Source organism: Carcharhinus amblyrhynchos, chromosome 6 (assembly GCF_965287045.1).
Source record: "Carcharhinus amblyrhynchos chromosome 6, sCarAmb.v2.hapA, whole genome shotgun sequence".
NCBI classification, from domain to species: Eukaryota; Metazoa; Chordata; class Chondrichthyes; order Carcharhiniformes; family Carcharhinidae; genus Carcharhinus; species Carcharhinus amblyrhynchos.
Window position 1 is genome coordinate 37,003,474 of NC_137329.1, and position 15,210 is coordinate 37,018,683.

Consider the following 15,210-nt stretch of genomic DNA (forward strand, 5'->3'; position numbering starts at 1 on the left):
TTTGCTGTTCTTCAGTCTTCTGGCACCTCCCTTGTGGCTAGAAAGGAGTTAAAATTTGGGACAGAGCCCCTGCAATCTCCTCCGTTTTCCACAGCAGTCTGGGATAAAATTCATCCGGACATGGTGACGTGTCAACTTTTAAGCCTGCCAACATCTCCAATACCTTGTCGCACCTTACGTCAATTTGCTCAAGAACCTCGCACTCTCCCTCCGAGTTTTATACCTTCATCCTCAATTCTCTTGGCTAAAGGCGGATATGAAGTATTCCATTCACTCTACTGATGTCCTTTGGCTCCACACATGGATTGCCCCTTGATCCCTAATGGTACCACTCTTTCCCTGCTTATCCTCTTCCCACTGACAATATCTTAGGAGTTTCCTTACTTGTCCCAGCCAGAACTTTCTCACATCCCGTCTTTTCTCTCCTAATTGTTTTCTTTAGCTAGACCTTGTACTCCACTAAAGCCTCCGCTGATTTGCTCCCCTTGTACCTGTTAAATGTTTCGCTTTTCCTTCACATTTCTGGCCACCCGTGGTTCTCCGGGCTTGTTGCTCCTTCCTATCACCCTAGAGGTAACATGTACGGCCTGTTCATCAGTGAACGTTCCCACTTCTGATCTTGTGCTGAAAGTTTGTCACTGATGAAGTTGCTGAAGATGGTTAAATCTACAACACTATGAGGAACTACAGGGCTCTTCTAGAATTGATCTCCAACAACCACAATCCTCTTCCTTTTCGCTAGGTAAGGCTAGTGAGAATTCTTCCTCAATTCCTATCAATTTTAAAAATAACAATCAGGGTCCTTGATGCCATACTTGGTCAAATGCTGCCCTAATCTCGAGGGCAGTCAATCATCCCAACTCTGAAATTCAGCATTTTTTCCATGTTTGGACCAGGGCTACAATGAGGCCAGGAGCCAAGTGACCACGACAGACCCCAAATTGAGTACTGACTGGTAAGCAGGTTGCTGCTGAGTTAAGTGCTGCTTGATAGCACTGACAACAATACCTTCTATCCTTTTGCTGATGATCCAAACATATACTGATGGAACAGTAATTGGCCGCTTTGGACTGATCCTGATTTGTGTGGTCGGGGATGCATGTGCAATGTTGAATATCGTCAGGTTGGTGCCCATGTGTACTGGAACAGTTTGCATAAGGGCGTAGATACCTTCAGTACTACAGCCAGGATGCCATCACGATCCATAGTTTTTGTTGTATCTAATATTTTCAGCTTCTTCTTGACAGCATGAATTGTCTGAACAGTGGCATCAATGATGCTGAGGATTACGGAGGATGCCAAGATGAATCACTCACTCTGCACTTTTGGCCTAAGGTGATTGCAAATGCTTCAGCTTTTTTTCCTACGCAGATATGCTGGGTTCCCCCATCAGAGGATGGGGTGGGGGTAGGGGGTGGGGGTAGGGGGTGGGGAATGTTAGTGCATTCTCTTCCAGTTATTTTTTTTTAAATGTCCACATACATTCATACCTGAATTTAGCAGGATTACAGAGCTGTGATTTGATCAATTGGTTGCCTCATCACTTAGCTTTGGCTATTGCATGCTTCTTCCACTGTTTGACATGCATATATTGTCCTGTGGCATAGCTTCATCAGGTTAGAACTTAATATTTAGGTATGCATGGCATTGTTCCAAGCAAGCACTCTTACATTTTTCAGTGAACCAGGATCGGTCCCCTGCTGTATTAATAACGATAGGGTGATTGATTATGGCACAACCTAAGGTTAAAAATTGTGAATGAATACAATTCGGCTGCTATGGGTGACGTGCAGTGCCTCATGCATGTCCAGTTTTCAGTCTGTGCTGAAACATACCCAATTAGCATAATAGTCATATCAAAAAGGAAGGATTTCCTCATCTTGAAGATAGGATACATCTCTACAAGATAAAAGCATGCTGTGGATGCTGGAATCTGAAACCTAAAGAGAAAACACTGCAAAATCTCAGCAGGTCTGGCAACTTCTGTAAGAAGAGAAAAGACCTGATGTTACGAATCCTGATGATCCTTTGTCAAAGCTAAAAGACACAGAAAATAGGAGATATTTATACTGCAGAGGGAGAGAATAAGAGATGAGTCATAGCCAGGTGTGACTGGTCAACCCAGCTGAGAAGCTGTAAGCTGTGACAGATGGTGATGTGATCCAGAAGCCTGGAGATAAACAAGTCCAGTAAAATTACAAAGTTCTCCCCACAGGGAGAAGGTTATTAAGAAGGACTTTTGCGATGAGCTTTCTTAAGGCCAACAGCAGGGAAATTCCTCTGTAGTTACTGCAGTCAGATTTGCCACCTTTACTGACGATGGTAACGATTACAGCATTACCATCTTCCAGATTGGGAAATTTGCACAAATAGTGCTTCTCCACCATGTTTCAGTGCTGTGGCGAGGATTCCATCTGCTCCTAATGCTCTCTTTTTTTTCAGCTGTCAGATCACCTTTCTTACTTCCTGCCTGATTGGGGTTGTGCTGAGGTGATGGCGGGTAGCATTATGCAGGATGAAATTGAGGACACTTAAGTTAAAGGCAGACTCTATGTTAAGGAGATCTTCAAACTGCTCCACTACAGGGACTGACTGCCTCTCTGCTGTTGGCCAGCCCCCAGGGTGCCACGGCTGCCCGGTCTCATAACAGTAAGAAACTTAAAGTGATTAATATTAATAAAGGAAGCGTTCTGGAGATATCAATAGAACTAAACACTCAGAAGTTGCCTGGCCCAATGACCTGCACCAAAGTTCTAAAATGTGGCTACAGCGATTGTTATGGAGTTGGTTGTGATCTTCCCTTTAATCCAAGTTTACTGTCAATGGATTTAAGGCAGCAAATGTGGCACTGCTAATCAAGACAGGAGGAAGAGAGAAAACAGAGAACTACGAGCCCGAGTTCTTCAGGGCAGTGTCCTGGGCCCAACCATCTACAACTGCTTCATCAACGACTTTCTTCCCATCATAAGGTCAGATGAGATGATGCTCGTTGATGATTGCACAACACTGGTCTTTTGCAACTCCCCAGATACTGAAGTAACCATGTCCAAATGCAGCAGGATCTGGACAATATTCAAGCTCGGGCTGATAAAGTGGCAAATGCCGGACAATGACAATCCCCAACAAGAGAGAATCTAACCAGCACCCCCTGACATTCAATGGCAGTACCACTGCTAACACCACCCTGGGGATTACCATTGACTAGAAACTGAGCTGCACTAGTCATGTAAGTACTGTGGCTACAAGAGCAGGTCAGGGGCTAGGAATCCTGTGGGAAGTAACTCATCTTCTGACTCCCCAAAGCCTGTCCACCATTTATAAGGCACAAGTCAGGAGTCTCCACTTGCTTGGATGAAAAAGTTACATCACTCAAGAAGCTCAACTCCATGCAGGACAAAGCAGCCCATGTGGCACTGTTACCATGTCCTATATGATGAATTCCAGCATGCCCATGATGACTAGTGTCAGGCTTTTTGAAAATTCTGCAAAAGGGGCATAGATAGGTCAATTGAGTGGGCAGAGACTACAGATGGAGTGGAAAAATGCGAGTTAATTCACTTTGGTAATAGAAAAATGGAACATTTTTTAAATGATGAGAAACTATTAAATGATTTGTGCGTCCTTGCACATGAAATAAAGTTAAACAGAAAACAATTCAAAAGACAAATGGATGTTGGCCTTTAATGCAAGGGGTGGGCAAACAAGAGTAAGGAAGTCAATTTGCAATGGAGCCAGGATTTGGAGAGAGGAGGACTGTGTAAAGTTTTGGTTTCCATACCCAAAGAAAGATGTACTCAACTGTAGAGCTGGTGTAAATACTAGACTGATTCTTGAGATGAAACAGTTGTACAGCAGATTGAGGAAAATGGGCCTCTATGCACTGAAGTAGTGGAGTGTGCACGAGGGGGCTTCATTGAAACAACTAAGATTCTGAGACAACTTGACAGGCTAGATGTTAAGTCCCTCTTTCCCCTGCCCAGTCCAGAAGCAGAAGGCATATTTTGGATAAAGGCAGTTATTTAGGACTAAAACATGGGAAAATTCTTCTCTCAGCAGGTTATGGAAACTTGAAATTTTCTATTTTCATATGGTTGTGGATGAATCATTGAACACATTAAAAGGCTGAAATTGTCACAACTTTGGAAATGGAGATGGTGGGTAGTGCTAACGTTTCTGGACCAGTAATCCAGAAGCCCAGGCTAAAACTCTGGGACATGGGTTTGAATTGCATCACAACAGTTGATAGAATTTAAATTCCATCACCAAAATCTGGAATATAAAGCTAGTCTAGGAACAATGACCATGAAACTAACATCAATTGTCATAAAACCCACCTGGTTCACAGGTGCAACACAGTAGCAGTGGTTAGCACTGCTGCCTCACAGTGCCAGGGATCCGGGTTTGATTCTTGGCTAGGGTCATTGGGGAAACTCCACACAGACATTCTCCCCAATTTCTGTGTGCATTTCCTCCAGTTTCCTCCCACAGTCTCAAAGACGTGCTGGTTAGGTGCGCTGGCTGTGCTAAAATCTCCCTCAGTGACTAAGAGATTTTCACACCAACTTAATTGCAATTCATGTAAGCCTACTTGTGACTAATAAATAACTTTAATTTTTTTAATACCCTCTCGGAAAGGAAATCTGCCATTCTTACCTGGTCTGGTCTACATGTGACTCCAGACCTACAGCAATGTAATTAACTAGCAAGCCACTCAGTTCAAGGGCAAATAAGGATGAGCAACAAATGATGGCCTTTCCAGCAACACCCACGATAAATGAATTTTTTTTAATGTTTGGACTTAAGGAAATTAGGAGACATTAGGATTGGGTGGGAAAGTGGAATTGAGATCAGCCACAACATCATTAAACAGGCTCCAGGAGCGTTATGGGCAACTCCTGATCCTATTTGTTATGTCCCATTGTTCTATCATTAAGACTGAAAGCCTAATTTCTGACTAAATTATTCGATTCTATTGGATTTGATAAACAGATATAGCTGTCTGAGATTTTTACTGTCATTAAGTTGCTTCAAACAGTAATTCGCAATTGTGAAGACGTATTGATCAGAATTCATCAAATTTGGTGTAGGTTTACACTCAGTGATGTCTTTCAGCTGCATCACAAAGAAATTGGGCCAAGCCCCATTTCAAACAATTGGGCATATAATTATATATATGCCCTTCAGGCAGTATATTTAAAGCAGGTGATTTAAACATGCATAATATACAGACATTCTGAAACAGGTTTTGTATCTAATGATTTAGATGTAGCGTTGCAGGATTGTAGAATTTTTCTTGTGTTGCAACAAATCTATGTGAACCACATGGTGTCTATGGGTCAAAAAGGCAACAAGGTCCAATCACAGTCAGTTAACCAATTCTAGAAAAATGCACAGTACTGCAATCTTAGCTTCTCTTTCCTTGCTACCTGTGCTCCCAGATCCCTCATATCCTTATCAGGTGTTGTTTTCAGTTTAGTTTTGGTGTTAGTGCCCAAGTGAAAGAGTGATGTTGTAGATACAACTTTCTTATGGAATCAGAATCCTACAGTACAGAAGGGGCCATTCAGCCCATCAATCCTCACAAGCTATTAATTTCTAAGACATCCCATTGAATAAAGCATTGACATTGAGCAAAATAAATGATACCTCAAATGGAGGACTCTCAGCAGTCAAACTCCATCCATAACTTTTAAAAATTACCTTATATACATTTAAGAATACCAAGGTAGGAGCTGGATTAGTAGAATCCAACTTTCCAGGAGCATTGTCACATGGGAGTAGGAGTAAGCCATTCAGCCCTTTGAGCCTGTGTCTCCACTCATTTTGGAAGTTGGAATGAAATTATAGTTCTATCGCACTCCAAAGTAGCTACTACTCAACATGTACTATTCAACTACTAAGCGTTCAGATGTTATTTCCACTTTTATCCTCTCTGTCACAATGCATCCGATGGGTAGATAAGTCCCCCATGCCCGATGACCAATATCCTAGGGTGTTAAAAGAAGTGGCAGCAGAGATAATGGATCTATTGGTTACAATATTCCAAAATTCCCTGGACAGAGAAAGTGGTTCCAATGGATTGAAAAACTGCTAAAGTAATGCCCTTATTCAAAAAGGGAGACAAAATGTGGGAAATTACAGACCTATTAGTTTAACATCCGTTGTTGGGGAAGTATTAGAATCAATTGTCAAGGAAGCAATATCAGGACATTTTGAAAGTCAAAACACTATACAGAGTCATCATTGTTTTATGAAAGGCAAATCATATTTGACTAATTTGCTAGTGTTCCTTGAGGATATAACAAGCAAAGCGGATAATTGGGATCCTGTATATGTAGTATATCTGGACTTCTGGAAGGCATTCGGCAAGGTGCTTCACAACGTTAGATCACATGGGATTAGGGATACTTCTTTATTCTAGAGAATGACTGTCTGATAGACAGAAGACAGAGTCAGGATAATTTTTTTTTCCTGGATGGCAAGTAGTAACTAGAGGGGTGCCACAGAGTTCAGTCCTTGGGCTCCAGCTATTTACAGTCTATATTAATGACTTGGATACAGGGATAGCAGGCTCTATGTCAAATTTGCAGATGACACAAAAATAGGTGGGACAGTAAGTTGCAATGAGGAAATAAGAACCTTACAAATGGATATAGATCAGTTAGGAGAGTGGGCCAAAATGTCGCAGATGGAGTTTAATGCGGATAAGTGTGAGGTCATGCATTTTGGTCTCAAAAATGCAAAGGCGACTTATTATCTAAATGGGGAAATGCGTCAGGGTGCTCCGGTACAGTTGGATCTGGGTGCCCTCATTCATGATTCACAGAAAACTAGTACACAGGTACAGCAAATAAAGAAAACAAATGGAATGTTGGCATTTATAGCAAAAGGAATAGAATAAAGGTAAGGAAGTATTGTTGCAACTATACAAGGCATTGGTGAGGCTGCACCTGGAGTATTGTGCATAGTTTTGGTCCCGTAATTGAGGAAAGATGTGGTGGTGTTGGAGGCAGGTCAGAGGAGGTTCACTAGATTGATTCCAGAGATGAGGAGTTTGTCATATGAAGAAAGATTTAAGAGAGGTCTTTACTCTCTGGAATTTAGAAGAACGAGGGAAGATCAAATTGAGGTATTCAAGACGATGAAAGGTATGGATAATGTAGATGTGGAGCGGATTATGACTAGAGGTCATAGTCTCAAAATAAGTGGTAACAAATTTAAAACAGAATTGAGGAGAAACTACTTCTCCCAAAGGGTTGTGAATCTGTGGAATTCACGACCCCAAAGTGTGGTGGATGCTGGGGCGGTGACTAAATTTGAGGAGTTAGACAGATTTTAATTGTTAATGGGTTGAAAGGATATGGGGGAAGGCAGGAAAATGGGGATGAGGAGCATAACAGCCATAATCAAATGGCAGAGTGGACTCCTCATACGTACCAAATGCCTCACACTCAGGAGGCATTTGGTACGTATGAGGAGTTGAAGAAGTTCACCTGAAGTGCACATTAACTAATGCCAGAAGCTCACAAAGGTTTAGACATCTAAGAATCAGGTCAAACGTTCATAGAATTTGAAAGGATCAATTTTGATAGGTGGATAAGGGCTTTGAAAATAAACCAGATGTACAAAGCTCCTGGAGGAATGATTATTTTGGAGAAGTTTAAAAATTCACTTCCTGATGTAGTCAGAACTCATGTGGAAGAGCAGAGGATTAAAACTACAAGATTAGCAGCAGAAGTGGTAGATGATTATGAATTAGTTCGTAAATCCAAGTTTGGTTTCCTACAACAGTTTCAGCCAGTGAGGGATAGGAACTGGACAAAACAGAAATGCTCAGGTGGTAATGGTAAAAGAGATTGTGTGGGAGATAATGTATTAGGGATTGTTTCTTGGAATAGTCTGTTGTGCTACCAACCAGGAGCAGGCTATTTTGGATTTGGTTTTATAATGGAGAAGAGAATAATTGATGACCTCATAGTTAAGGATCCTCTAGGGAACAGTGACCAACCCCCTCATAATTGCTCTTTGGAACCACTTTTTGACCTCGCCTTGTCCAGACCTTACTTTATGTTAATAGCAGTTCCTCCCTCTCCCCCTCTGGGAGACCTATTTCTGGTTACTCCATTGTGGATAATACTGCCACCTTGGAAGCGGCCGCATTCAAACCTTCCATCTCCCCCAAAAGGCCAAACTATTTGCCCTCACCTGCGCCTGCATCCTCGCTGCAAACAATTTATGTGGACTCCCATTATGCTTTCAGGGTCACCCGTGATTTTGGCCAATTATGGGTCCAAAGAGGTTTCCTTACCTCTTCATGGGCTCCCATCCAAAACTCTCCTTATGCTCGCAATCTTCTCCAAGCCATCGTCCTCCTTAAACAACTGGCCATTATTAAATGTACTGCCCACGCTGCCGATGATTCGGCAGTCACCAGGGGTAATGCCAGGGCTGACGATGCCACCAAAAAGGCTACAACAGCCCAAAGTAACATAACGTCCTCCATGAACAAGCAGGCGATAAATTGCTCGCCTTCTTTGAACACACCGGGCATGCCAGATATTCAGTCACTAGTCAGCGCTTACAGGGGGACACCCCTGCTTCTGAACACAATCTTTGGAAGACACATGGATATTCACATTCTGCGTCAAAAGGCCTCTGCGTCACTCCAGCAGGCCAAGTTTGTATTCCGGATGCATTACTGTCTTTATTAATTGATTGTCTGCACTCTGACATCCACTTGGGAAGAAGGGAATGAGTGGAATGTTCAAACCTGGTGGCACCCCCGACTAGCCGAGGCTGCACAGTTTCGCATAGCATCATGCTTAACCTGCCAACAAAATAGCACTGGCCAAGGCATAAAGTGCTCGCCAGAGAAAACAACCTTGCTAGATGGCCCATTTAATTGTATTCAGTTCGATTTTATTGAATTACCACATGTGCAGTGTTAAAAGTATTGTCTTGTAATTGTTGGTGTGTTTAATAGATGGATAGAGACTTTTCCAACTGCAAATAACAAGGCCTCGACAGTAATAGGGTTGTTACTGACAGAAATAATAGAGATGTGGGGTACCCCAACAGATTAACTCAGATAATGGCCCCCATTTTGTAGGGAAAATTAATAAGGAACTGTGTGACATATTACACATTCAGCAGTAGCTCCACTGTGCCTACCACCCCCAGGCATCAGTGATAGCGGAAAAAGCTAATGGGGCCCTTAAAGCTAAGCTAGCCAAGCTAACATCTGAAACCGGTCTAAATTGGTTAGAAGTCTTACTCTTAGCCCTCTACCACATGAGAATAACACCCCACTCTACCACTGGACTATGGGCTGCGGACATAATCTATGGTAAGCCAAGCAGGACGCTCTGGGATGCAAATACAAGCCCGCCCACACAGATGGATTTACACATTATGGGAGATGAAATGCAGAAGTACTTTCGACAGCTAACATCGTCTTTAAAGTTTGTTCATTCACAGGTACAGTGCGCCTTTGAATCAACTCCACGGACACCGGATCAAGATTCTGACCCACAGGACTACTTCCCTGGACCACAGATAGAAGACCTCGTGCTAATTAAGAACTGGGATCAACCCAAACTTGGGCCAGGGTAGAAAGGACTGTTCCAAATTCTCCTCCAGATTCCAACTGCAATCAAGATTCAAAGGACAACATCACTGGGTACATCTGAGTGACTGTAAACAGTGGACACCAATATCCACCAATATATCATGAAGTTTATCTTCACCGTCTTCGGCCTTTCGGCTATTTTTCTGGCTCCAGGACAACTGGATCAATGGAAAGGAAGCCTGAAAGATGGACTGACTAATGGACAATTTCACCTTAACACCTTTTTGTACATGTCTTATGAATATGCTGTAAAGTTTAATGTAAGCAGATGTTGGGTCTGCTCACACAATCACCACAGGCCAAAGAGGAGATCCCCCTGTTCCCTATTCCTCTCAAACACTGGGAAATGATAGAATGGATTTTGCATCAAAATGGGACTGATCGTGGAAGAAGGGGGCCCAGGCCACGGGAGGAAATTGGCTAACTGACATCAGCAGTGATGTCTCTACAATGAAGAAAGGGGGTGCGCTCTATTGATTTAAGAAATGTTACCAGCCCAACTATAAAAGGTCAGGCTCTCCACCCCACTTCATTGTGAACAAAGGGGATCCATCTGCCTGATAAACGGAACCAAATCCGTTGGCCGTAGCTACTGCATTCAGCAGTTTAATGTCACCAGTCCCATAGTAGTATGGTAAAACTGAGGCCTCAAGTCCATTGCCCTACAGCCAGATCATTTTGGACTACTGTGAGAATTCCATTCAGTTCTGACCCAGTTCTATTAAATGACATGGTAGCATACAAGGGCATCTATTTTGTCTGCGGAGATGACGCCTATCCTTGACTCCCCTGGGACTGGTCTGGATCCTGCTATCTAGCGTGTGTGGTCCCTTATGTCTGACATAATGACTCCCTGCATCTCCACCCCAAGGTACACCTGCTGAGATCTAAACGGGCCATCACTGAAGCTCAACAGTTTTGGATGATAGCCTTTCCTGCTTATGAAATCATAGAACCCTAACAGTGCAGAGAGGGGCCCTTCGGCCCACCGAGTCTGCACCGAACACAAACCCACCCAGGCCCTACCCCCATATCCCTACATATCATACCCACTAATCCCTCTAACTTACACATCCCTGGGTACTAAGGAGCAATTTCTTAGCATGGCCAATCAACCGAACCTGCACATCTTTGAATTAACAAATTTATAGGACAGCAAAGGCAGCTCAACAGCTGATCAATATGGCATTTGCTCGAGAAAATAGCTAATGATACTACGGATGGATTAAAGGATGTGAGCACCACTATCTCCGAAGTCATTGCTGTACGGACATTGGCTTTAGATTACTTGTTGGCAGCCACCAGAGGCACCTGTGCCCTAATAGGCTCTGAGTGCTGTATGTACATTCCAGACTCCTCCGACAATACCACTGATTTAGCTGAACATATTAAAAAGATGGCAATCAAAATTAAAACCAAGGGGCCGAACTTTAAGGACTACAACCCCCCTGGCTGGTGGCCCTTTGGTAGTATCTTTGGGGACTGGGGAGGAATGTTAATGCATTTGAGAATCATTATTCTGGTGGTTTACTGATGATTGTTCTTGCTATAATGTGTTTGTCAATGCCTGGCCTATAACAGAGCCCAAACTCCTCTCTAAAGGTTAAAGTTATCATGAAATGATAAAGGGAGGGAATGAGATATTAAGGGGTTAACATCGCATGCAACTGCAAACTTCTGAGTTGATTTCAAAATGAAAGCTTAAGACATCTGTGATTAACAAATTTACCCTTTAACAATTATCTTTTTTTCAACATAAATGATATTATGACCTTAGATATTGTTAACCTGACTAGAACAAAGGGTGTCTTGTGATTAGCTATATTGTATCAGACCGCATGTGATCTGAAGGGTTGTAAAAACTACATAAAGGGGGACTGTCCCATTGTTTGGCACCCTTTTGCTACCTGACTCCCAGCACTGGGTGGAAGTTACATAGCAAAGGTTTGCCAGCTTGCATACGTAAGAAGAATAAAGAACCTGTGAATCAGATAGCAGTTGGTGTTTGCCTTCGTATCAAGGATGGACGAGTCTCACGAAAAACAACCTAACATCCTCCCTAGAACAGGAAATGAGAATCGATACCTATTGATTATAAGGGATGTGTCTACTAGGTTTCCAGAGCCTATTCCATTACAGGTAAATGCAGCGAAAAGGAGTTACTTAAATCTTTTTTACTAGATATGGATTACCCATTCAGATTATTCAGATACATGCAATACATTCAGATCAAAGATCAAATTTTACAAAGTTATTCAAGGGGGTTATGGATAGCTTAGGAATAAAGCCATTCAAATCAACGGCATACCATCCAGAATCGCATGGAGCATTAGAACAATGGCATCAAACTTTGAAGACAGTTGTTGAGGATTTATTGTCAAGATTATCCAGAGGATTGGGTTAAGTATCGAGTTATCTTTCAGAGGAAAATCAAACTAACCAGAAAGAATTATTAACATCACATGTGGGAATAAGTTGGCAGATATTAGAATGGCTATGCAAGATATAGATGTGGGAAATGCTGTTCCAATTAAACAACATCCTGAGACTTAACCCTCTAATATTGGCACATGTTCAAAAGGGAGATCAAAGCTATGCTTAACAATGACACAACTGAACTGAGGTGCAGCGAATCGAGCTCACCCATAGAAGGTGGACTCACAGGTGGTCAGTGGTGAAGGCATTCAGCATGCTTGGTTTCACTGATCAGAACACTGAATATAATTCAATGGGATGTCTTGTTGAAGTTGTACAAGATATTGGTAAGACCACACTCGGAATACTGTGTGCAGTTCTGGCCACCTTATTATACAAAGGATATTATTAAATTCAAAACAGTGCAGAAGGGATTTACTAGGATGCTTCCAGGACTTGATGGTTTGAGTTACAAGGAGAGGCTGGATAGACTGGGACCTTTTTCTCTGGAGCGTAGGAGGCTGAGGGGGTGATCTTCGAGAGGTCTATAAAATAATGAGGGGCATAGATCAGCTAGATAGTCAATATCTTTTCCCAAAGATAGGGGAGTCTAAAACTAGAGGACATAGGTTTAAGATGAGAGGGGGAGGGATACAGAAGTGACCACAGGGGTAATTTTTTTCACAACAGAGGGGGTGAGTGTCTGGAATAAGCTGCCAAAGGTACTAATAGAGATGGGTACAATTTTGTGTTTCTAAAAAGCATTTAGATAGTAACATGGGTATAAAGGGATATGGCCAAATGCGGGCAATTAGGACTGGCTTAGGGATTTTTAAAAAAAGGGTGACATGGACAAGTTGGCCGAAGAGCCTGTTCCCATGCTGTAAACCTCTATGACAGTACTGAAACCGGATGGTCCCCAAAGATTGTGTGCGGACTCGCAGAAAGTTAGTGCACTTACAGAAACAGACTCTTATTCTATCCCACGACTGGAGGACTGCGTTGAGACGGCTGGACAATCTATCTTTATCACTAAACTGGATTTACTCAAACGTCATTGACAGGTACCCTGAAGTATCCGACTTGACTTGGAATAAGGTTCTCATATTGAATTGAGCTTCAACACTCATACCTTTCATCAAAATATTATTTCCATTCCAACATAGCTAGGAGCACAGGGTTAGATTCCCAGTCCAGCTGCAGTGAATTCAGGACCTTTCTCCTGGCCCTCCCCTTGCTGGAGGTCGTGATGCTACGGGTTGGACCTGCCTTTGAGCAGAGAGCTCAGGGGAAAAGGATAGCTAGATGACTTGGGTCCTGTGAATGCTCTTAGTTAATATACAGTAAATGGCAGAATCCTTAAGACTATTGATAGGCAAAGGGATCTGGGTGTACAGGTACTCAGGTCACAAAGTGACAATGCAGGTGGAAAAAGTAGTCAAGAAAGCATACGGCATGCTTGCCTTCATCAGCATTGGGCATTGAGTTCAAAAATTGGGAAGTCACGTTGCAGCTTTATAAAACCTTGGTTATGCCGCACTTGGAATATAGTGTTCAATTCTGGTCGCCACACTACCAGAAGGACATGGAAGCTTTGGAGAGGGTATAGAAAAGATTTAGCAGGATGTTGCCTGGTATGGAGGGCATTAGCTACGAGAGGTTGGAGAAATTTGGTTTGTTCTCACTGGAATGACGGAGGTTGAGGGAGACCTGATAGAAGTCTACAAGATTATGAGAGGCATGGACAGAGTGGATAGTCAGAAGCTTTTTCCCAGGGTGGAAGAGTCAATTACTAGGGGGCATAGGTTTAAGGTGTGAGGGGCAAGGTTTAAAGGAGATGTACGAGACAGTTTTTTTTTACAGAGGGTAGCGAGTGCCTGGAACTCATTGCCAGGGGAGGTAGTGGAAGCGGATACGTTAGTGACTTCTAAAGGCGTCTGGACAAATACACGAATAGGACGGGAACAGAGGGATATGGTCCCCAGAAGGATAGAGATTTTAGTTCAGTCAAGCAGCACGGTCAGTGAAGGCTTGGAGGGCCGAAGGGCCTGTTCCTGTGCTGTAATTTTCTTTGTTCTTGTTCTTTATATGCTCAAAATTGATTGAAGAACAACCCAATTTCCAGTAATGAAATGCAAAGTAAGAGCTTACGTACTTACCAATTCTATTCCCTGTGGAAAAGGTGCGTCATCCCAGTCTTTTTGTGGAAAACGCTGAATTATCTTCCCTGAACCTTCAACAGATCCTGAATGCAAAAGAAATGAACACATCACTAAAAGCGCATTAGCACAGTATTACTTAATAGGGAAAAACATGCTAATGAAATCATATTTCTAAAAATCACTACTGGTTATAATCAAGACTAAGTTCTACATCTTTTTAGTTCCCTAACAATCTACAATTCCATCATTCTTGACTAATAACGTCTTTTTTCTACCATGCATGAGAAATACTTAACTAGTGATAATTGGTAGCAGCAAGGTAACTTCAGCGCATGCAATGGCCAGTAGATTGCACAGAGTGGCAGTGGTTAGTACTGCTGCCTCACAGCACCAGGGACCTGGGTGATTCCAGCCTCAGGTAACAATCTGTATTTGCACATTCTCCCCATGTCTGTGTGGGGTTTCCTCCAGGTGCTTCAATTTCCTTCCACAGTCTAAAGATGTTCAGGTTAGGTTGACTGGCCATGCTAAATTGACCCTAGTGTCAAGGTATTGGTAGGGCAAACATGTGGGGTTACAGATATAGGGCTGAGCAGGATTGCTGTTGGTGCAGGCTCAATAAGCTGAATGGCTTCCTTCTGCCTTGTAGGGATTCTATTTGCTCACAGCAAATCAAATGATATGTTCTTGCAAGGCAAGGTGCTTTGCTGTACAATTTTGAATAGAATATATATATATATATATATATATATAAATAAATAATCGATCTACATCTACACAAATAATTTCAGAAATAATCTGCAAGAGATCTCCACAAACATTTTTTGGTTGGCTCCTGTAAAGCTAGGAAAAATAGTTACATTACCTACAAATAAATTAGTTCCTATTAGTACCACATAACTAATAAATCTAACAACGGGAGTACCTTAATGGCCCTTTTGCTTGGCATATTAGCTTTTACCAGAAGCCCAAACATTGATAAAAATCTACTTAAATTCAACAAAT

At 42.4% G+C, this 15,210-nt stretch overlaps 1 protein-coding gene across 1 annotated transcript in view; it reads right to left on the minus strand.

Annotated features, from left to right (window-relative positions):
• The window catches only part of sbf2 (SET binding factor 2), a 598,480-nt gene that overhangs the window by 498,912 nt on the left and 84,358 nt on the right, over positions 1 to 15,210 (minus strand). Inside the window, exon 2 of the mRNA XM_080190221.1 lies at positions 14,203 to 14,288. Within this exon, the coding sequence (XP_080046347.1) occupies positions 14,203 to 14,288 (86 nt within the window). The remainder of the gene's footprint in view (positions 1 to 14,202; positions 14,289 to 15,210) is intronic.